Raw genomic sequence first — 21,862 nt, forward strand, 5'->3', positions numbered from 1 at the left:
TTTAGTTCATAAGAATATTCCATCCTTTGATTGTGCTGAACATGGGTTGGATAAATCAAGGGTCAAATCATGTCCTGTGCAACCTCGTAGTTGCAGTAAAAGCTTAACGTAGCATAAGTGTGATTCCCTTCTCCTAACAGCAGCTTCATAAAGGGAATCTACTATACTCACCAAAGCAAACAAAAAACCTCCAAGCTTTTAAAACTCTTCTCCTCTTGAGTTTCTATGCTAAAGCTAAATGTGTTTCTTTTACAAAAGGAATCTCCTATGGGGAAATCTGAAGCAATTGGGTCACATCTTTGTTTTATTCCAATAGTTGTTCTTTTTTGCCATTTAAAAAGCATGTTCCAGATTTATCGTTAGTAAGAGATTTGCCTTACTATGTCTCACTGACATATAAATGCACAGAAGTTTCAAGCCAAACTTGACATGACTATGGGAAGAGAAGAGAAATGCTTGATTTTCAACTTCTATCTTGGGAGCATTGTGTATTCTTAAAATGGTCCTAATCACCTCTGTCTCCTATATGCAACATTTTATTAGTCCTGGATTGAGGACTTTCAAATGTTTGATGTGGCTTGCTCTAAATAGAGAGAGTCATACCTTTCCTAAGCTCCTCTAGATTCAGTTGATTAAAGCAGCTTGCTTTAGTAATGATATTTCAAAATAATCTACTTCCATTTAATTTTAACATATAAGAAACTTGTCTGTATAATACATGATAATATTTAGCCATTAAAATATTTCGCTTTAACAGTATAACATTTGAAGTAATTTAAAACTCTGATATTGATTAAAGTAGCTTTCTTACTTCGTGAGATGCTATACAATTAGTCACTAGTTCAGGCAATAAAGCAGACTTTCAAATTAAGGCTTCTAAGATTGGAGATCTTTTAGGGTTTCTAAAACCAGACATTTATAAGTATACATGTAAGTTTATGCTTTATTGCATAAAATATATTTCCAAAACAGATGTGAGTATAAAAATGAATCCATTAATCATTCTCCACGCCCACCCTTAATGTGTTAACTTCCAAAAAATTTTGGCTGAAAATGTCTTTAAAAACCAGTCTGGACTAAAAATTTGAATTGAATTGACTGTTTGGAGGTAATGATGATTCCTAATCTATATTATTTTAACCATGCACCTTTCGATAAGGAGGAGGATGGACCATGTCATTTTGTGCTCTCGCAGTAGAATTAACATACCCCTGACCAACATTTAACATTAAATTTGCTATTTATAGTTTGGCTTTCTTCCTTTTATAAAATTTGATGAAACTGCTATGTGTAGTATTTCTAAATTGACCTTTAAGTCCTTTAATAAAACATAGTGAAATATTCTTGCAACTATGAAAATAATTACTATTTTGAATTTTCAGTAATTTAGAATTATAAAAGACATCAATTTAAAAATATTTTGCTTTACAAAATTATGCTGAAAACTGAGTATTATTCGACCTGTTTTCCACTGAACACTAGTGGCCTCCGGCGTTAACAGGTGGAAAAGCAGTCCCGATCAAATAGGTATGAGAAATGCATTATACTCTAGCGCCCTCTTGCTGATTCGGTGTGCATTAACACACTAAAGATGTCTCACTAAAAAAAGCAGCTGAGGCCAGGCGCGGTGGCTCACGCCTGTAATCCCAGCATTTTGGGAGGCCGAGGCGGGTGGATCACGAGGTCAAGAGATCGAGACCATCCTGGCCAACATGGTGAAACCACGACTCTACTAAAAATACAAAAATTAGCTGGGCCTGGTGGCGTGTGCCTTGTAGTCCCAGCTATTTGGGAGGCTGAGGCAGGAGAATTGCTTGAACCCAGGAGGCAGAGGTTGCAGTGAACCGAGATTGTGCCACTGCACTCTAGCCTGGTGACAAAGCGAGACTCCATCTCAAAAAAAAAAAAAAAAAAAAAAAAAAAGGCAGCTGAACTTGTTTTGCCTAACCCAACATTTCCCAAACTTTTATTTATTTATTTATTTTTAAGACTATTCACATCTCTTGGGAAAGTAATGCTCTGTGAAATACAGCTTTGGAATTGCTGGGGGTTTTGATCACCTTATTCTTATTCATGACACATTATGTCAGAGATGCCGAGGAGAAAGTGACTGGTTTCCTTGGCAGCATTTCACAGGGTGCCGGTACCTTGGAGTAGGCCCCGAGTTCAGGCTTTGGTCCCTAACTTCGTAGTTCAAGAACACCATTTTCTCACCTCCTCTCAATTATCTGGCACTATCCAACCAAGCTCACAAGGGACTGGCTACTGAGCTGCAGTGCCAATCTGCTAATTTTAAAACGTGGGCATGTATTCTTCTGGCCATCTAAGGTATCCTTTTCCTAGCATCATTGTAGCCAGGAAACCTAGTAAATCATTAGCAATTTTCTTGGTGAGTGTGAAATTACTGCAAAGTGAATTGTCTTGGGACGTGCCTGATGAAAACACCCTGCTCCGCAGTAGGGATTGAATATTGTTGCCTGCCAGATGAGAGCACACTCTCATGGCCTGGATTGGGTGAACACTGAGAACTTCACTCTTTATGTCCCTGGTCATACACTTTGTGCATGCATGTCTGTGTGCACAAGCGCACGCGCGCGCACACACACACACACACACACACACACACACACACACAGCTGGGCTGCAGTACCAAAGCGTAGGCCTTTCTTAGTTATGTACTGTACTGAGACTATTCTCTGGTTATTTTAATTAGAATTCTGGCCTTCCCAAACTGTCTCATAGGCTGGGTTATTTCTACAGTTAGCTAAGCACCTATAGCTCATGTTGGTTTTATTTGTATTAGTTTCATGCTCAGAAGGTAACTTTTTTCTGACCTTATTTGCAAATTCTAGAGACACCTTTTAGTAGTTATCTGTGTAGTTATTACAGTATCTTTCTGTCATGTCAAGCCATTTCTGTATTAATGCTTCCTAACTGTGAAATTTAAATATGTTGTAACAATTTGCTAGAATATGCAGCATGATGTCTTGTGATGCTGAGCTTTGAAATTGTCTTTTGAGGGGTTGGGTGCTTATTTTGCACGCTTCTGTAGCCTTATAGTGACATCACAGAACATCAAAATTTTTCACAGGTATACAGAAAGTGAGATTTACTCCTGTTTGGTGTTTTTTGTTTGTTTGTTTGTTTTGTTTTTTGTTTGTTTGTTTGTTTTTGCCAGGCTCTAAGGGATGGAAATAAGCTGGCACAGATGGAAGAGGCTCCACTTTTTCCAGGAGAATCAATTAAAGCCATTGGTAAGTTTTGTGTGTACACTTTGCTTGTTGAGATCCATAAAATGAAATGGCACTTAATTTGCAAGTGGAGGTGATGTGTGTGCTGGAGATCAGCCAGACCAACTTAATTAGGGGACAAATGGACTAGATCTATTCATCCTCATTAGTGTCATCATGACCTAAGAGATAGAAGACTGTAGAGGATCCCATTAAGTTCCAATTGAGTATTTGATGGCGTTCCCAACAGAAGAGGAGCCTGACTTTTCCTGGTGAACTGAAAGCTGATTAGACACTCAATGTAATGTCAGTTCACTGCTTTGTTGGAATCCTTCAGTATAAGGAAAATTTATCAATAGGAGATCTATATCATGTTTTAATAACAGTTTTGAGAACTTAGCAAAGAAATTTTAGTGGTTTATCAGATCCCAAAAAGTACAGTTTTGGTGCATGGCAAGGGCTTGTGTTGCCATCCTGGCTTTTAAAGGTGATGGCATGAGGGCTCCCATATCCCTCCATGGTGTATTGCCAGGCCTTTCAGGGAGTAGTTGATTGTGCCATGGGTGGATGGGAGGGGAAGCTGGATGCGACCCATTAATCTCATCACTTGGTTGGGTTGGACAGTCTGATTTTCTAGACTGTTTCCTTCTTCCATCATGGCTTTCTCCCAAAGAGGCACACTCAGTCTCAGAGTATAGTCATCTTGTGCCAAGAATATTTGAGTAGCGGGGCTCTCCCACCAGATCCTCCAATCAATTACTGCTGCTGTATATCCTAGTCTGTGTCTGTGGACCATGCTTATCTTCTCCTTGGTTTTGAAATTCTTTATTTCCTTGAGTTCTAGGACTTCATTCTATCCTGGCAGTCCTCTGACCTCTTTCTTCCTTCTCTGGGCGTTCTTCTAGCTCTGCCCTCATACTGCTTTCTTAATGATCTGTTTAAAATGCAGAGGTAATTATGTCAGGCCCCTGCTTCTTCTTCAGACAGTAAACAACACAGATTTAAAATGTAAAATGTGAAGAGGTTGTTTTTCGCTTTAGTTTTATAATTTGTCAGTGAATCAAAGTCAGCTCAGAAAAGATTAGAGCTCATGTAGGTGATTGACAACTTTGCACATCAGATACATATTTTGAATGAGCAGGGAGTGTTATAAAAGCTTGGATTGCAAGCTCACAGTTGTATAAGAAGAGGAGGCTTCAGTGGATTTAGCTGCGGTCCTATTGCTCTTTCTCTCCCATTTTCTTTTCCTTTCACTCTGGAAACAGAGCTCAAGAGAGAGAAACTCCTGCCTGGCCCCACTCCAGGACAAATTATTGGAAATATCTTAGAGTTAGATCTTAAGACATCCTTAAGTGATGTAAGTATGCTTTATGCTCCTCCAGTGGCTTGCAAAGGGTAAGTAAATTGACCCTCTACTTTTTAATAAAACATATTCTTGGAGGCAAAGTATTAAAATAGGTCATTGTGAAGTAAAGTACTCCATCTAGAGTATTATTTCAGTTTGTCATTGTCAGAATGTGAAGAGTTTTGACACAGTGTACACCTGAAAAACCATCATCACAGTCAAGGTAACAAAGATATTCATCACCTCCCAGAAGTTTTCGTTTCCTTATGCCCCTTTATAATCCCTACTTCCTCTGCCTTCTCCCCCATCCCCAGGCACTACAGGCTAGCTTATATTTTCTAGTGTTTTTGGAGATATAATCATAGAGTATGTTCTTTTTTTGTCTAGCTTCTTCAAATCAAATAATTATTTTGATATCCATAGTGTGGCATGAGTTAACAGTCATTCTTCTTTATTGCTGGATAGGATTCCATTATATGGCTACATGACAGATGGCTTATCCATTCATCTGTTAGTAGATATTTAGGTTGTTTCTACTATTTGGCTGTTACAAATAAAGCTGCTGTGAACACTAATGCACAAGTCTATATGAACATATCTTTTCTTTTCTCCTGAGTAAATACCTAATAGATGAAGTGGCTAGATCAGATGATAGCTATACAGTTTCTTTAAAAAACTGCTAATGTGTTTTCCAAGTGGTTGTACCAGTATACATTTCTAGTAGCAGTATATAAGCATTCCAGTTTTTCCCTTCCAATTTGAATGCCTTTTATTTCCTTTTTCTTACCTTATTACTCTTGATTGAACCTCCAGGATAATGTTAAAGAGAAGAGGTGAGAGCGGACATTCTTGTCTTTCTGATCTTGGGAAAGCTTTCAGTCTTTCACCATGAAGTATAATATTAGCTGTAGGTTTTTACTGTGGATGCCCTTTATCATGTTGAGGGAGTTCCTTTCTATTCCTAGTTTGTTGTGAGTTTTCATCAGGAATTGATGTTTGATTTTGTCAAATGCTCTTTCTGCATCGATTGATGAAACCATGATTTTTCTTTAACCTATAATATCCTGGATTACATCAATTAATTTTTGATTGTTGAATCAATCTTGCATTCCCAGGATAAACTCAGCTTGCTTATTATGTATTATCCATTTTATAAATTGTTGGATTTGGTTTATTAAAAGTTTGTTTAGAAGTTTTACATCAATATTCATTTATGAAAGATATTGGTCTGTGATTTTCTTGTAATTGCTTTGTCATGTTTTGGTATCAGAGTAAAGCTGGCTTCATAGAGTGAATTGAGAATTATTCTCTCTTCCTTAGTTTTCTGGGATAGCTTATTTCTTACTTAAGTATCTGGTAGAGTTTACCAGTGAAGCTGCTTGGACTTTGAGTTTCCTTTGTGCGAAGGTTTTTAACTACAAATTTAATTTATTTAGTAGCTATATGACTGTTTAGACTGTGGTTTTCTTTTGAGTAAGCTTTGGTAGTTTATGTCTTTCCAGGATTTTGTCCATTTAATCCAAGTTGTCAAATTATTGTCATAAAGTCATTTATCATATTTCCTTACTCTTTAGTATCTGTAGAATCTGCAGTGACATCTTTCTCATTTCTGATATTATTAATGTACATGTCTTTTTTGTTTTTCTCATCTGTCTGGCTAGAGGTCTCATTTATTCTTTATTCTTTTTTTCCTCTTTTTATGGTTGAATTGAGTACTTTTGTTTTAAACTTTTATTTTAGGTTCAGGGGTACATGTGCATGTAGGTAAACTCATGTCATGGTAATTTGTTGTACAGATTATTTTATTACCCAGATACTAGGCCTAGAACCTAGTAGATACTTTTTCTGATCCTTTCCGTCCTGCCAACCTTCACCTTCAAGCAGGCCCCAATGTCTGTTGTTCTCTTCTTTGTGTCTGTGTCTGTGTTCTCATCATTTAGCTCCCACTTATAAGTGAGAACCTACAGTATTTGGTTTTCTGTTCCTGTGTTGGTTTGCTAAGGATGATGGCCTCCAGCTCCATCCATGTTCCTGCAAAGGATATATGATCTCATTCTTTTTTATGGCTGCAAGTATTCCGTAGTGTATATGTACCACATTTTATTTATCCAGTCTGGCATTGATGGACATTTAGGTTGATTCCATGACTTTGCTATTGTGAATAGTGTTGCAGCAGACATACATGTGAGTGTGTCTTTATGGCAGAAGAATTTATATTCCTTTGGGCATATACCTAGTAATGGGATTGCTGGGTCGAATGGTAGTTCTATTTTTAGCTCCTTGAGGAATCGCCACACTGCTTTCCACAACGGTTGAACTAATTTACACTCCTACCAACAGTGTATAAGCATTCCCTTTTCTCTGCAACCTTATCATCTGTTTTTTTTTTTTTTTTTTTGTTTTGTTTTTGTTTTTTTACTTTTTAATATAATAATAGCCATTCTGACTGGTGTGAGATGGTATCTCATTGTGGTTTTGATTTTCGTTTCTCTAATGTTCAGTGATACTGAACTTTTTTTCATATGCTTATTGGCTGCATGTATGTCTTCTTTTGAAAAATATCCATTCTTGTCCTTTGCCCACTTTTTTTTTTTTGAGACGGAGTCTCGCTTGTCACCCAGGCTGGAGTGCAGTGGCATGATCTCCGCTCACTGCAAGCTCTGCCTCCCGGGTTCACACCATTCTCCTGCCTCAGCCTCCTGAGTAGCTGGGACTATAGGCACCCACCACCACACCCAGCTAATTTTTTGTATTTTTATAGAGACGGGGTTTCACCGTGTTAGCCAGGATGGTCTTGATCTCCTGACCTCGTGATCCGCCCGCCTCGGCCTCCCAAAGTGCTGGGATTACAGGCGTGAGCCACCTCGCCCGGCTGCTTTGCCCACTTTTTAATGGGGTTGTTTGTTTTTTTTTCTTGTAAATTTGTTAAATTCCTTGTAGATGCTGGATATTAGACCTTTGTCAGATGCATAGTTTGCAAATATTTTCTCCCGTTCTGTAGGCTGTCTGTTTACTTTGTTGATAGTTTCTTTTGCTGTGTGAAAGCTCTTTAGTTTCATTAGATTCCATTTGTCAATTTTTGCTTTTATTGTGATTGCATTTGGCATCTTTGTCATGAAGTCTTTGCCAGTTCCTCTGTCCAGAAGGGTACTGCCTAGGTTGTCTTCCAGGGTTTTTATAGATTTGGGTTTTACATTTAAGTCTCTAATCCATCTTGAATTGATTTTTGTATATGGTGTAAGGAAGGGATCCAGTTTCACTTACCTGCATATAGCTAGCTAATTATCCCAGCACCATTTGTTGAAAAAGGAATTCTTTCCCTATTGCTTGCTTTTGTTGAAGATCAGAGGGTTGTAGGTATGCACCCTTATTTCTGGGCTCTCTATTCTGTTCCATTTGTCTATGTGTGTCTATTTTTGTACCAGTACCATGCTGTTTTGGTTACCGTAGGCCTGTAGTATAGTTTGAAGTCTGGTAACATGATGCCTCCAGCTTTGTTCTTTTTGCTTAGGATTGCCTTGGCTATTCTTTTTGGTTCCATATGAATTTTTAAGTAGTTTTTTCTAGTTCTGAGAAGAATGTCATTGGTAGTTTGATAGGAATAGCATTGAATCTATAAATTGCTTTGGGCAGTATGGCCATTTTCATGATATTGATTGTTCCTATCCATGAGCATGGAATGTGTTTCCATTTGTTTATGTCATCTCTAATTTCTTCAAGCAGTATTTTGTAATTCTCATTGTACAGATCTTTCACTTCCCTGGGTAGTCATATTCCTAGGTATTTTATTCTTTTTGTGGCTATTGTGAAAGGGATTGCATCCCTGATTTGGCTCTTGGCCTGGCTGTTGGTGTATAGGAAAGCTAGTGATTTTTGTGTGCTGATTTTGTATCCTGAAACTTTATCAAAGTTGTTTATCAGCTGAAGGAGCTTTTGGGTTGAGACTATGGGGTTTTTACTTTTTAGAATTCTATTTTATGTCTTGTGCTTGCATATTAGCTATAATTTTTTGTTTTGTTATGTAACTAGTTATTTTACATCTTTATGTCTACCTTCAAATGATTGTATGCTGCTTCATGTACAAGATAAGAACCTTATAGTAGTATACTTCCATTTGTCCCCTCCCACCCTTTGTGCTGTTGTTGTCATCTGTTTTACTTTTACATATGTTATAAACCCCACAATATATAGTTTTTGTTTTTGTTTAAACAGTCAGTTATCTTTTAAGGATAATGATGATAATGCCTCAGTATCCTACAGAAGCACTTGCCAATCTGCTCCCTGCCAACTTCTCTGACGTCGTGTTCCACTGTCCTCACTGCACCCATTGATCCAGGCATACTAACCTCTAACAACTTATCACTGTGCCCTTCCTCCTTTCCTTCTCTTACTCCCCCTACCCACTTTCCTACTGAGTTAAACTGATCCTTTTCTGAACTTTCATTGTAGTACTTTATATCCACATTGTTATTTTAGCTTTTGTCAGCCTCTAGTACAGGGATCCCCAACCCATGGGCTGTGGATCAGCACTAGTCCACGGCCTGTTAGGAACAGGGCTGCACAGCAGGAGGTGAGTAGCGGGCTATTGAGCATTACCGCCAGAACTCCATCTCCTGTCAGATCAGTGGTTAGATTCTCATAGGAACACGAACCCTATTGTGAATTGCGCATGTGAGGAATCTAGGTTGTATGCTCCTTATGAGGGTCTAATGCCTGATAATCTGAGGTGAAGCAGTTTCATCCTGAAACCATCCCCCTACCTCCACCCTGGTCCATGGAACAATTGTCTTCCATGAACCAGTCCCTGGTGCCAAAAAGGTTGGGGACCTCTACTCTAGTATAATGGTGATTTTTCTGTGTGGTATCTCTCACAGGTCATGGGCTGCTCATGGACAGGAACTGTTTCCAATTATACCCAGAATCCCAGCAATAGAAGGCTCTCAGTACATAAGGAGTTATAGAAAAGTTAAATGGAAGTAGTGTGAGAATTTGGTTCAGTGACATTAAAGCCTTTTGTTGTCTCACTTGGACTCATATATAGCTATGTATATTCTTGTCATTCCAGTGGAATGGCACTTTGGGAAAACATGAAGATGTGGTGTCTTTGTGATAGATGTTAGCTTCTTAATACTAATAGGAATTAAATATGTCATGTACTTAATAGATATTAACAAAAAGTTAAAACTGATAAGGAAGCTGATAAGGAATTTGAAACAAGTTTTTTTCCACTTCATTGATGTGGTTCTAGGTTTTGTCTTCTGTGAAAAGAGTTTCCTTTGGAGGTGCATTAGGAGACAGTGTTTAGCTTTCATTAGTTTTAAGTAGCAGCAATTCATGAAATGGTAGCCCAGGGTTTTCAGAGTTCAATTAATGTTTTGAATATGATTAATTTATCACCCAGGAAAAATGTTAACTACCTAGGAAAAATGACAGGATATAACTTATTATGAGGCCCTTTACTTAAAACCTCATTAAGTATCAAATCAGAATTTTGTTTTAAAAAATAGAAATTTATTAGAAGACTATGCATCTCTCTGTATTGAAAGTCATAATTGATATAATCCTATAAAGTACAAAATTCCTAGAAAACTGGAATCACAAATATGTATTTGGAAAACTCGTGTTAAGTTTTATGGAAGCACAAGTCTGTGGCAGTAGTTGCTACTTTAGCCCTTTTCTTTCAGTGAAAGATGTCATGTATATCTGCCCATTTATGGGAGCAGTGAGTGGAACCCTGACAGTGACGGACTTTAAGCTGTACTTCAAAAATGTCGAAAGGGTGAGTTTTTTAAAGTGTGTTTTATTTTAAAAGGAACACTTTGGAGCACTAAAAGAAGAATGTAAAAAGACCCCTGAAATCCCATTACCCTGAGATAACCACAGGTTGGGTTTTGAGATGTACACTTTTGCAAACAGGTGTTTGTATCTTGAAGACAAAGGCTGTTAAAGTACTGCTTAAACCTGGGGGGGAAATTCCATTGTTGTCTCAATATATATTTCATAAGGAATGCTATCAATCAGACTTCAGTTTAGCTGGGACAAAGAGGAAATGCGAAGTAAACAAACATATTTTGTAACCCAGCAAAGACTTAAAATATGAAAACTGTTGACTGACACTAATAGACATTGATCTTAATTTTTAAACCTAGGACCCACATTTTATCCTTGATGTTCCCCTTGGAGTGATCAGCAGAGTTGAGAAGATTGGAGCACAGAGCCATGGAGACAATTCCTGTGGTATAGAGATAGTGTGCAAGGTATAATAGAAACACAAGCGAAAACTAAAAGATCTGAACTTTTTCTCCCTCAGTGTCTTCATGGTCTTTGGACAGTAGAATAATTGTACTGCTAGTAACTCAAATGTTTTCGGGATAGCAACCTCTTCAAATCTCATATCGAATTTAAACTATTCTGTAGCCCTTTGAAGTAAACCTTTTCTATTGAAGTACAGTTGTTCCTTAGTATCAGTGGGGATTGATTCCAGGGCCTCCTCCTCAGATACCAAAATCCATGGGTGTCCAAGTCCTTTATATAAACTGCTGTAGTATTTGCATATAGCCTAAGAACATTCTCCCATATACTATAAATCATCTCTGTATTGCTTATAATAACTCATACAGTGTAAACACTATGTGAATAGTTGTTATACTGTATTGTTTAGGGAATAATGACAAGAAAAAATGTCTCTGCATGTTCAGCACAAATGCAACCATCCTTTTAAAAAATATTTTGTATCTGCAGTTGTTTGAATCCTCAAATGTGGAACCCACGGCTAGTAAGGGCCGACTGTATTTCTAATTAATGTGGACCTGTAACCTAAGTGATTATTTGTCACATCTCAGAGAAATCAAGTGAAAAGCAGAGATCAATACATTTTCCCAGTTTGTTGTTTTAAGACTACGTTCAGAACAATGTGGATGGTCAGAGACTTCCTAAAGGGACAGCAGTGGTCCATACATTTTGTGATTAAAAATGAGATGAAGTTTCTTGGCTATGTTGGAATTTTTATGTTGAGCTGGGCTTGTTTGTTTATTTTGTACCCTTCTAATAATTTAAGTAGAAATGTGTGTGATAACTTTAATCATGAAGTCATGTAGGACCCACTCTTAACTGATGTATTTTATTCCCAGTGACTTTACTTTGGTAATGTGGTTTACCAAAAACCCTACCTGAAGTACCAGGAAAGAGATCCTGCCTGCAGGATCGTCAGGGCCCCTTCCAAATTTTGGGTTAGGATTCCTTACAATCTATTTGTTTTGATTCAGTCTCTGAGGATAGCTCCCTCTGGTTGGTCCTAGACTGCGCTCAAAACCAGTTTTTTTTTTTTTCCAAAGAACACTTTACTCTTCCAGATCATGAATCTGTTGGCTTACTAAACTCACTTTAGGCACTACCTGACAACTGTCCTTCTCAGGCAGGGTTCCCCATATGGAACAGTGGCAAGCAGAGGGGTGACTTGATTGGTTCTGCAATTTTGAAACATGTTGTCCCCTTTCTCATGACGCTTGAGTATCTTCCCATTATCCTTAGACTAAAGGAAAAACTCTTCTTACAAGACTTCTTTGCCTGACCCCCTTTCCTCTGCAGCTTCGTCTCAAACTGCCCTCCTCTCATTCTGGCCATCCCAGTGACATGGGCTTTCCTTTGGTGGTTCATACTTGACACACACCGCCGCCACCCCCCTGCCCCAGAATCTTTGCACGTGCTCTTTCCTTAGCTTGTAAGCAATCTTAAATAGCAATCTAAAATAGCAAGTCAGCTCAGTCAGCCACCAACGTGTATGTGTGTAGCCATGTAGCTTAGAGGGAGAGCATTTCAGGAAATTATGTTGCTTAGGCAGGTGTCCTGGGGCTCTTTTACTAAGATATTTTTATGGCCAGGGTGAGCATTTGCTAACAACTACTTTAAATGTTCTCTAACCTAGAATTACTAAGGTCATGCTCCCAGTCTTCTCAGATCATGCCTAAGAGCCTTATAAGGTGTGGGATTTATTTTTTAACAGGTGATACAAAATTTAAGAGATACAAAAACTGTATATAGTAAAAAATCAGTCTCCTTCCACCCACTACCCTGCCACCTCGTTCCACTCATTTCAGGCACCCACTATTACCGATTTCTAATGTAACCCTCCACAGATAGCCTATGCACATGAGAATGTATGTATAGTCCTTCTTTGAAAATGTAAGTGGGGCCAGGTGCAGTGGCTCATGCCTGTAATCCCAGCACTTTGGAAGGCCGAGGCAGGTGGATTACCTGAGGTCAGGAGTTCAAGACCAGCCTGACCAACATGGTGAAACCTTGTCTCTACTAAAAATGCAAAAATTAGCTGGTAGTGGTGGTGGGTGCCTGTAATCCCAGTTACTCGGGAGACTGAAGCAGGAGAACCGCTTAAACCAGGGAGGCGGAGGTTGCAATGAGCGGAGACTGTGCCATTGCACTCCAGCCTGGGCAACAAGAGCGAAACTCCATCTCAAAAAAAAAAAAAAAAGAAAACGTAAATGGTAGTATATTATATACACTGTTCTACTCCTTTTCTTTTTCCCCTTGACAATACATCGCAACACTCCATTACGTCAGTACATACAGAGCTGCTGCTTGTTTTTAACAGCTCTCTAGTGTTTCATCAACTGTACTGCAGTTTAATTTTAAGTGCCGCCTATTGATGGACATTTAGGTTATTTCCATTCTTTTTGCTGTTACAAATAATACCACAAGAATAACTTCATTTTAATTGCTATTTTTGTAATTTGTGGCCATATTTACCTTCAAAGTTCATATAATGTTAAGGAAGAGTGAGATTTTTGTGTTTAACTAACAAGAGCATAGATTTTGAAAGGCCAAGGACACTGCTGAAAACATCCTGGGAAGAAATCGCACCATCACAGTTGGCCTTGGTGGGATTAGTCCCGCTGACTTGTGCTTTGGCCTTTGGCCATCAGCTTGCATTGGGGGCATTTTAAGAAACTGTGGTGTGGAGAAACAGCATTGTATTGCTGTAAGGATGTTACTGAGGGCTACAATCTGTACCCAATAAGGAGTCCTTTCTGTGAGTATGTGGGGGAGGAGTGTCTGCTACATTTCTGTTTTATGGATGGCATGAATTCTTAACTGATACTTTCAGCAGCTTAAAGAGTACAACTAATTTTGTGGCACAAGTTTAGCAAGAAAGTGCACAGGACTTGGGTATGAATCTTCTTGTTTCCATCTGATGAATTTTTACCACACATATCCCCTTTGTTCCAATTCCCTCACTTAATTTTTAAAAATATCATTGGAGGTATTTTTGTTAAATTGTCTTTTGTTAGTTGGAGCAAGATAAAGTATAAAAGGAGAAATGAATAAAAAAATTAATTTCCTTATTTATGGCACGGTATCTGGCTTATAGGTGCCCGACGTATGTTGAATAACTGAGTTTTGCTAATTGTTTAACAGGATATGAGGAACTTGCGGCTTGCTTATAAACAGGAAGAACAGAGTAAACTAGGGATATTTGAAAACCTCAACAAGCATGCATTTCCTCTTTCTAATGGACAGGTAAATACACCAAAGTAAACCTTTTCTGCATACATTTGTGGGGGTCCAAATATCCTATGTTTAATTATTCCTTTTTCCAGAGGCTTTTTTTTCCCCCTCTCTTTTTTCCTCCGTTGGTGACTAATATTAGAATATTTGAAATTTGTCAGCTCTGGGTAATGCTTAAGAAAAGCTGCTGCTTTGTTGCTTTAAAATTTACAGACTAAAATAGGAATCAATACACTCAGCTCATATTAGAATGAAAAGCTTTAATGTTGGGTATATGATATAAAAATAAATAATGACATGTGTGTTTTGTGGTTTTTGTGTCCAGGCACTATTTGCATTCAGCTATAAAGAAAAATTTTCAATTAATGGCTGGAAAGTTTATGATCCAGTATCTGAATATAAGAGACAGGTAAAGTATATTGCTTATCAAACTGAAAATGATAGGTTGAGCATCTTTTTCGCTTCTAAAAGGTTAGAAATGATGTGGTGGAGAAGAAACTTTTTTTTTTTTTTTTTTTTTGAGATGGAGTCTCGCTCTGTCTCCCAGGCTGGAGTGCAGTGGCGCAATCTCGGCTCACTGCAAGCTCCGCCTCCCGTGGTTCACACCATTCTTCTGCCTCAGCCTCCCAAGTAGCTGGGACTACAGGCGCCCACCACCATGCCCGGCTAACTTTTTGTGTTTTTAGTAGAGACGGAGTTTCACCGTGTTAGCCAGGATGGTCTCGATCTCCTGACCTCGTGATCCACCTGCCTCGGCCTCCCAAAGTGCTGGGATTACAGGCATAAGCCACCATGCCCGGCCAGAGAAGAAACTTTTTCAAACAAGTTATGCACAGGTGTAACTGCCAGCTTTTAGGTTCTCCATCTCTCTTGATGCTCTCTTCTCCCTGTGCCAAACCTTAGACTTTGTAATTGTTTGTTCATCCTGTTTCCAGAGGGTGAGAGGGACTCAAGGACAAGGACGGGTTTAAAAACCAAATTTGCCAGATGGTTTTTATTGGATGTTCTGGTAAAGAATTGAAGAGTAAGGATCCAAACCACCGACTACAGTTAGATTCGAAGCATGTGGTGTGGATACATAATTCTGATCTGGTGTTCCTGGGTCTGGGAACTCTTCAGTGCATTGTCAGCTTCAAATTATTCCACTAAGATCTTATTTTCATTACGTTTGTTTCATGATGTTGTCTCTACCTTATATTTGGTATAACGTTTTACGTTACTTATTTTAGACATTTGTAAGAAGTATCTGTGTTTCTAAAGGACTTTTGAGTATATTTTCAGAAATAACACTGAGCTTATTTATAGAAAATAGGACAAGAAATATATAGAAATGTGATTCTAGTGTATAATTTTCATGTTTTAGTATGGTTTGGATATTCTTTTGCTTCTTTAGATTTTTAGAAATGTCTAGGAAATTAGTTTTACCAAATAAATATATATATTGACTTTTAAGTTACAATAAACAACAAATTATAAATGGATTTTAGTTGGAAATAAGAAATGGATATGCTTCATGCTTAGTACTTTTTCAAAGCGTAAAGTCATGCATTTGCGCCTCTTCTTCTTTCTCCAACACCTTACAGGGTTTGCCAAATGAGAGTTGGAAAATATCCAAAATAAACAGTAATTATGAGTTCTGTGACACCTACCCTGCCATCATTGTTGTGCCAACTAGTGTAAAAGATGATGACCTTTCAAAAGTGGCAGCTTTTCGAGCAAAAGGCAGAGTCCCTGTAAGTAATAAACATTGCCATTTATATAGGAATATGTATTGCGTTAGGTCTAAGATGGAAAGATTTAAGACAAACAAGAATTCAGTGAACAAAAATGGAAAGCAGAAAAATAAACTTATAAACCTGGATATACCTTTGATTCTCAACAGACACCTAATTATATAAGCAATCTGTTTGCTCTGACTCCCTCTTGTACGATTTCCTATAACTAAGTATAAGGATAACTTTAGTCATACCCTCAAAAAGTAGTAGAGAATAACAAAGGAGTAGCAAGAACAAGTTAGCATGCTGTTGTATTACCAGTTGGCATTGCTGGTAATTAATGCCACTGCATCATCCTAGAGAAAATGCTTCTTTCTTAGATACTGAGCATGATGCCATAGCTGCATGGGGGGAACATCATTACAGAAGTAGTAGCAGACAGCAGGGAGTAATGGTTTGAGCCCAGAGTTTGCATCTGGTGTAATCCTGAGTCACTTGGCCACTGGAGGAAAATGAGAGGTGGGGTGGCAGAGTGGCAGATTTTATAAGAGACTGTATATTCACTTTGTCTTTACCTTGCCACGTATGTTATTATTGAGATACAAAGTTGTTTTTAAAATTAGGAGACAAGGTAAAAATTAGTCAATCAAATTGGAATGGGGCTAGATTTTAGTAATAGTTTGATTTGGGTTTTTCTTAGAATCATAGAATTTTTGGGGTGGGAGGGGATTTTTAGATCTCATGTAGTCAGAATTGTTTCATCCTGTCCAAAACATTAAGTCTGATGGCCACTACAACGCTGTGATTGGCCTGCCCACTCTCACTTTTGAAGAAAATATGTATAAGAGACCATGCTTGAGAAGGGAACTTGTTTTTCCTACCAGGTAATTAGAGCATATATTGCTTTAGGAACTGTACTAATACTTGTTGCTTAAAAACACTAGGTGTTGTCATGGATTCATCCAGAAAGTCAAGCAACAATTACCCGCTGCAGCCAGCCACTTGTGGGTCCCAATGATAAGCGCTGCAAAGAGGATGAAAAATATTTGCAAACAATAATGGATGCTAACGCACAGTCACACAAGCTTATCATTTTTGATGCTCGACAAAACAGTGTCGCTGATACCAACAAGGTATATTCTTAATAGCATTGCAGAAACATTGGATATTTTCATGTCCTGTCTGTAAATCATTATGCAGTTGGAATAACTCATTGATTTTTCACCACCTGAAGTTAGAATCATTTGGAGTCCATAGCTATTCCTCCCTGGTGTATGCTCCTTGGGCTATGTTTGGTGTCTCACATGGATTGGGATCTTGTCTGTTTCATTGCTTCTCTACAATATCCTGTCTGCTAAATCAATTAAGCAAAGACCTAGAAAGACAATTATCATCTAAAGGATTTAGCATTTTAATGAAATGATCGTGAGGACTTGAAAGTCCGTTTAAGAAATATAGTGGTTACTTGATTAATTCATGTCTGGTCTGAATTTCTTTTAGAATGGTATCAGCCATGTGAAATGTGTAAATGTACAAAGTTTCCATAAATCTCATGGAGCACCTGTGTAGTGTACCTCGGGTGGCAGTGAGATGTGGTTAAAAACACCTCCGTTCCCATGACTTTCATGATATCACACCCTGAGTTTCTCTCGCTCTTCATTCAGCCTGGCCTTCTCCATCTCCTTAACTGATTTCTCTTCCCAGTCTTCAAATGGCGTTGCTCCTCGAACTCGGTCTGGGGTCCTCTTTGCTCCACACAGACTCCTGGGGCCATCTCTGATGGCACAGCTTTAAACACTGTCTGTATGCTGAGTTCAACTTGAGCTTGACACTGCAGTTTCTATCCTGTCCTGATCCCTCCTAAGGTTGAGACTGGATTTCTGTCCCATTGTATGGTTGACATCTCTGCTTGGCTGTTTCCCAGGCCACAAACCCTCCGTGTATTCCAACTGGCCTGAGAGGCAGGATGGCAAGTTGGTGAGACATCTCGGCTTTGGAATCACTTACCCCTGGGTTTTCCTCCAGGTTCTGCCACTTGGTGCTCTAGATTCCGGAGCCGGTTACTTAACCTCTCTCTGTGCCTCAGGTTCCTCTTCTGTAAACGGGAGATAATGTCAGTGTCTCATGCACGGGTTGTGTGAGGATTAAAATTCAGTGAGAAGAATGCATGTAAATGACTTAGCACAGCGGCGGGTGCATCCTCAGGGCGCAGTACATGATGCTGATAAGCTCGCCACCCCTGTGGTCAAGGGGGCTGCCCAGGTGTCTGACTTGAGGGTGGTGTCTCTTACTGAGATGGGGAAGACTGGGAGAGGAACAGGGCAGGGAGGAAGATGGGGGAGTATTAGTTTTCTGAGGCTGTCGTACAAATTACTACCAACTTGGTGGCTTATAGCATCAGAAATATATTGACCACAATTCTGGAGGCCAATTCTGCTCCCTCTAAAGGTTCCAGGGGAGAATCTGTTCCTTGCCTCTTCTAGCATGGGGTGGCTGCCCCAGCCTTCCTGGGCTTACAGCCACATCACTCCAGTCTCTTCTTCCGTCATCACATGACCCTCTCTTGCTCTGTGTTTCTGTGTCTCCTCCTTTCTCTTCGAATGACACTTGTGATGACATTTAGGGTCCACCTGAAATAATCCTGGATCCTTAAACACATCTGCAAAGACCCTCTTTTCAATTAATCTTGGAAGCCTTAAGCACATCTGTAAACTCAGGATTCTTAAACATCTGTAAAGACCTTCTCTTCAAATAAAGTCACATTCACCATTGCCAGGGATTCGATGTAGATGTCTTTGGCGGGGCCACTTTTCAGCCTACCCTAGGGAGGCATCCCTCAGTGAGGTCCCCTTGCCCCCCACATCTGGATCATTACCTGTGTCCGTCTTCTACATCTCTGCCTCCTTCCTGTCACCACCATATCCCAAGGAATTACAAAATGTGAGAAAAGCTGTATTGGTGGAGGCCATCTTCAGACTAGTCAACAGGGTGAGGGCAGTTCATTGTGTTTTGTCCCAAGCAGGAGAGAGAGAGACAGGACACTAAATTATATATCTAGAATAATTTTAACTATGGCAGTATATGTGTCTAGGAAACAGAGTATTTTCTAGGTCTCCATTAGTTCTTTATAAGATTATGTCATATGCAAATCAAGATAATGTGACTTCTTCCTTTCCAATCTGGCTGCCTTTCATATCTTCTTCTTGCATTGGTATTACATTGGTTGATTTTTGTATGTTGAACCACTGTAGTGGATTGAAAAATGTCTCCCAAAAGTTTGTCCAACTGGAACCTCAGAATGTGACCTTATTTAGAAATAGGATCTTTGCAGACGTATTAATTATGATGAGGTCATCTTGGAGTAGGGTAGGCCCTAAATCCAGTGCCTAGTGTCCATATAGGAAAGCCACATAGAGACACAGGCACACACAGAAGGAAGATGGTTATGTGGCAATAGAGGCAGATATTTAAATGATGCAGCTAGACGCTGAGGAGTGCCAAGGACTTCCAGCGACCACCAGAAGCTAAGAGAGAGACATGGAACAGATTCTTTCCTATACCTTCCTAAAGGAACCAACTCTGCCAGCACCCTGATCTCGGACTTTCAGCCTCCAGAACTGTGAGAGAAAAAATTTTATGTTGTTTTAAGTCCCCCAGTTTGTGATAGCACCCCTAGGAAGCTAATAAAACCTCCTTACATTCCTGGGATAAATCCCACCTGTTCATGGTATGTAATCAGTCCCCTTCATATACTCTTGGATTGGGTTTGCTAGTATTTTGTTGAGGATATTTGCATGTATTGTCATAAGGGATGTTAATCCGTGGTTTTCTCTTCTTATGATGTCTTTGTCTAGTTTGGTATCAGGATACTGCTAGCCTCATGGAATGAATTAGGAAGTATGCTCCCCTTTTCTAGTTCTTGGACGACCCATCATCTCTTACCTCACCTACAGCAGGAGCCTTGAAATTGGACGTCTGCCTCACACCCTGCAATCTCATCTCCACATTATGACCAGAGTGATCTTTAAAAAAAAAAAAAATTGTTACTATTTCAATTGATAAATGAATTGTATATATTTATGGTGTACAACGTGGTATTTTGATATATGTACACATTGTGGAATGGCTAAATCAAGCTAATTAACACACCATTTTTTGTGGTGAGAATACTTAAAATCTACTTTCTCAGCAATTTTCAAATATACACTACATTGTTATTGACTGTAGTCACCATGTTGTACAGAGTGATTTTCTCAGTGGACAGCTCTGCGCACATCCCTCAGAGCCGCAAGGCAGTGATATCCAGGTTCCTGAACAGGGTCTCCAAAACCCTCCGCTCACTGGTCCTTTCCTTCCTGTCTCGCCACATCTCCCAGGTCCATGTCTCAGCTATGTGAGGTCCTTTTCAGTTCCTTAAGCACATCCCAGTGTTAGATCAGAGATATGTTGCAGTCCTAATTCCAAGTACCCATAAATGTGGCTGTATTTCACAATAGGGTCTTTGCAAATGTAATTAAGTTAGGATGTGGTCATATTGAATTGGGGGGTGGGGGTTAAGCCAAATGACTGTGTCCTTAGAAGAAGAGGAGGAGAAGAGAGACACCGACAAAGGAGAGAAGGTCAGGTGGAAATGGAGGCAGAGATTAGAATGATGTGTGTATAAGCCAGGAATACCCGGGGCTATCGGAACCCAGGAGAGCCAAGGAAGGATCCTCCCCTAGAGTGTTCAGAGGAAGCATGGCACTGCCAATACCTTGAATTCAGACTTCCAGCCTCCAGAACTAGGAGAGAATAAACTTCTGATGTTTTAAGCCACTGAGTTTGTGGTTCTTTTTCCAGCAGCCCTAGGAAACTCATATAAGGATATAGGAGGTTTATTTACAAATGAGTTTGTTGCTTCTTTAGTGGTCTGTATCTCATAGCACTAGAAAGAATAGAAAAGTTAATTCCAGATAATGTGATGTATCTCTTTTGTTTTTCATAGACAAAGGGTGGAGGATATGAAAGTGAAAGTGCTTACCCAAACGCAGAACTTGTGTTCTTGGAGATCCACAACATTCATGTCATGCGAGAGTCACTACGCAAATTAAAAGAGATTGTGTACCCTTCAATCGATGAGGCACGGTGGCTCTCCAATGTGGATGGGACGCATTGGCTGGAATATATAAGGGTAAAGAGATCCAGTACTTTATATGCTTTCCAGTTAAGACTTCTTTGTGCCTGTGCCATAAATATGTATATCTCCAAGTGGTTTTTCAACATTGCAAATAAGTGCCTCTTGGCTGTGTGCATGAACTTTCTTATTAAATAGTTTCTGTGGGCAGCATCAGACTGGGATCTTTGTGGAGGACTTTTGTGACATCGTGAAAAGGGGAAAATGCTTGCCTTAGGTCAGGCTTTTAAAGAACTTTGTGGCCCTTTAATAAGGAACCATATTTACTCCTGTAGTTTTTCTCCAGTATAAGATTTTTTCTTTCTTCTTCTTTTTTTTTTTTTTAATGTGATGCTAATGTTTCCTAGTGATTCTCAGCTGATTGCATGCCATTCTTGTTTGGATTATTGACCAGAACTTCCAAAGCTCTCCCCAGAATTATTTTACCTTGTTTTACATTTAATTGAAATTCAATGTAGCCTGATCTAATGTGCCTTTTTTTCTGAAGATGCTGCTTGCTGGGGCAGTAAGAATTGCCGATAAAATAGAATCCGGGAAAACATCTGTGGTGGTGCATTGCAGCGATGGTTGGGACCGAACAGCCCAGCTCACATCTCTGGCTATGCTAATGTTGGACAGTTACTACAGGACCATTAAAGGATTTGAAACTCTCGTAGAAAAGGAGTGGATAAGCTTTGGACACAGGTTTGCACTGGTAAGTTGAGACAGTGAGGTTTATGGTGGACTATTTTGCTGTATCATGGATGTAAAATAAACATTATGTGTGACACAAATAAGCACACACACACACACACACGTGCAGGCTTTCTCTTCTGTATCATATCAGACCTGAATTGCCATAATAAAATACATGGACCTCAAGCATTGTATGTTCCTG

General features: G+C 39.2%; 1 protein-coding gene across 3 annotated transcripts in view; it reads left to right on the top strand.

Moving 5' to 3' along the window:
• The window catches only part of MTMR1 (myotubularin related protein 1), a 74,226-nt gene that overhangs the window by 24,855 nt on the left and 27,509 nt on the right, over positions 1-21,862 (top strand). For all 3 annotated transcript variants that reach the window (XR_004058358.1, XM_030933971.1, XM_030933970.1), the window contains 9 exons: positions 3,179-3,254; positions 10,260-10,354; positions 10,725-10,832; positions 14,008-14,109; positions 14,423-14,506; positions 15,681-15,830; positions 16,757-16,945; positions 20,797-20,982; positions 21,473-21,679. Coding sequence is in view for 2 of the 3 variants with exons in the window: in XM_030933971.1 (XP_030789831.1) it covers positions 3,179-3,254; positions 10,260-10,354; positions 10,725-10,832; positions 14,008-14,109; positions 14,423-14,506; positions 15,681-15,830; positions 16,757-16,945; positions 20,797-20,982; positions 21,473-21,679 (1,197 nt within the window). In the remaining variant the exon portion in view is untranslated. The remainder of the gene's footprint in view (positions 1-3,178; positions 3,255-10,259; positions 10,355-10,724; positions 10,833-14,007; positions 14,110-14,422; positions 14,507-15,680; positions 15,831-16,756; positions 16,946-20,796; positions 20,983-21,472; positions 21,680-21,862) is intronic.

Source organism: Rhinopithecus roxellana, chromosome 7, assembly GCF_007565055.1.
Source record: "Rhinopithecus roxellana isolate Shanxi Qingling chromosome 7, ASM756505v1, whole genome shotgun sequence".
NCBI lineage: Eukaryota > Metazoa > Chordata > Mammalia > Primates > Cercopithecidae > Rhinopithecus > Rhinopithecus roxellana.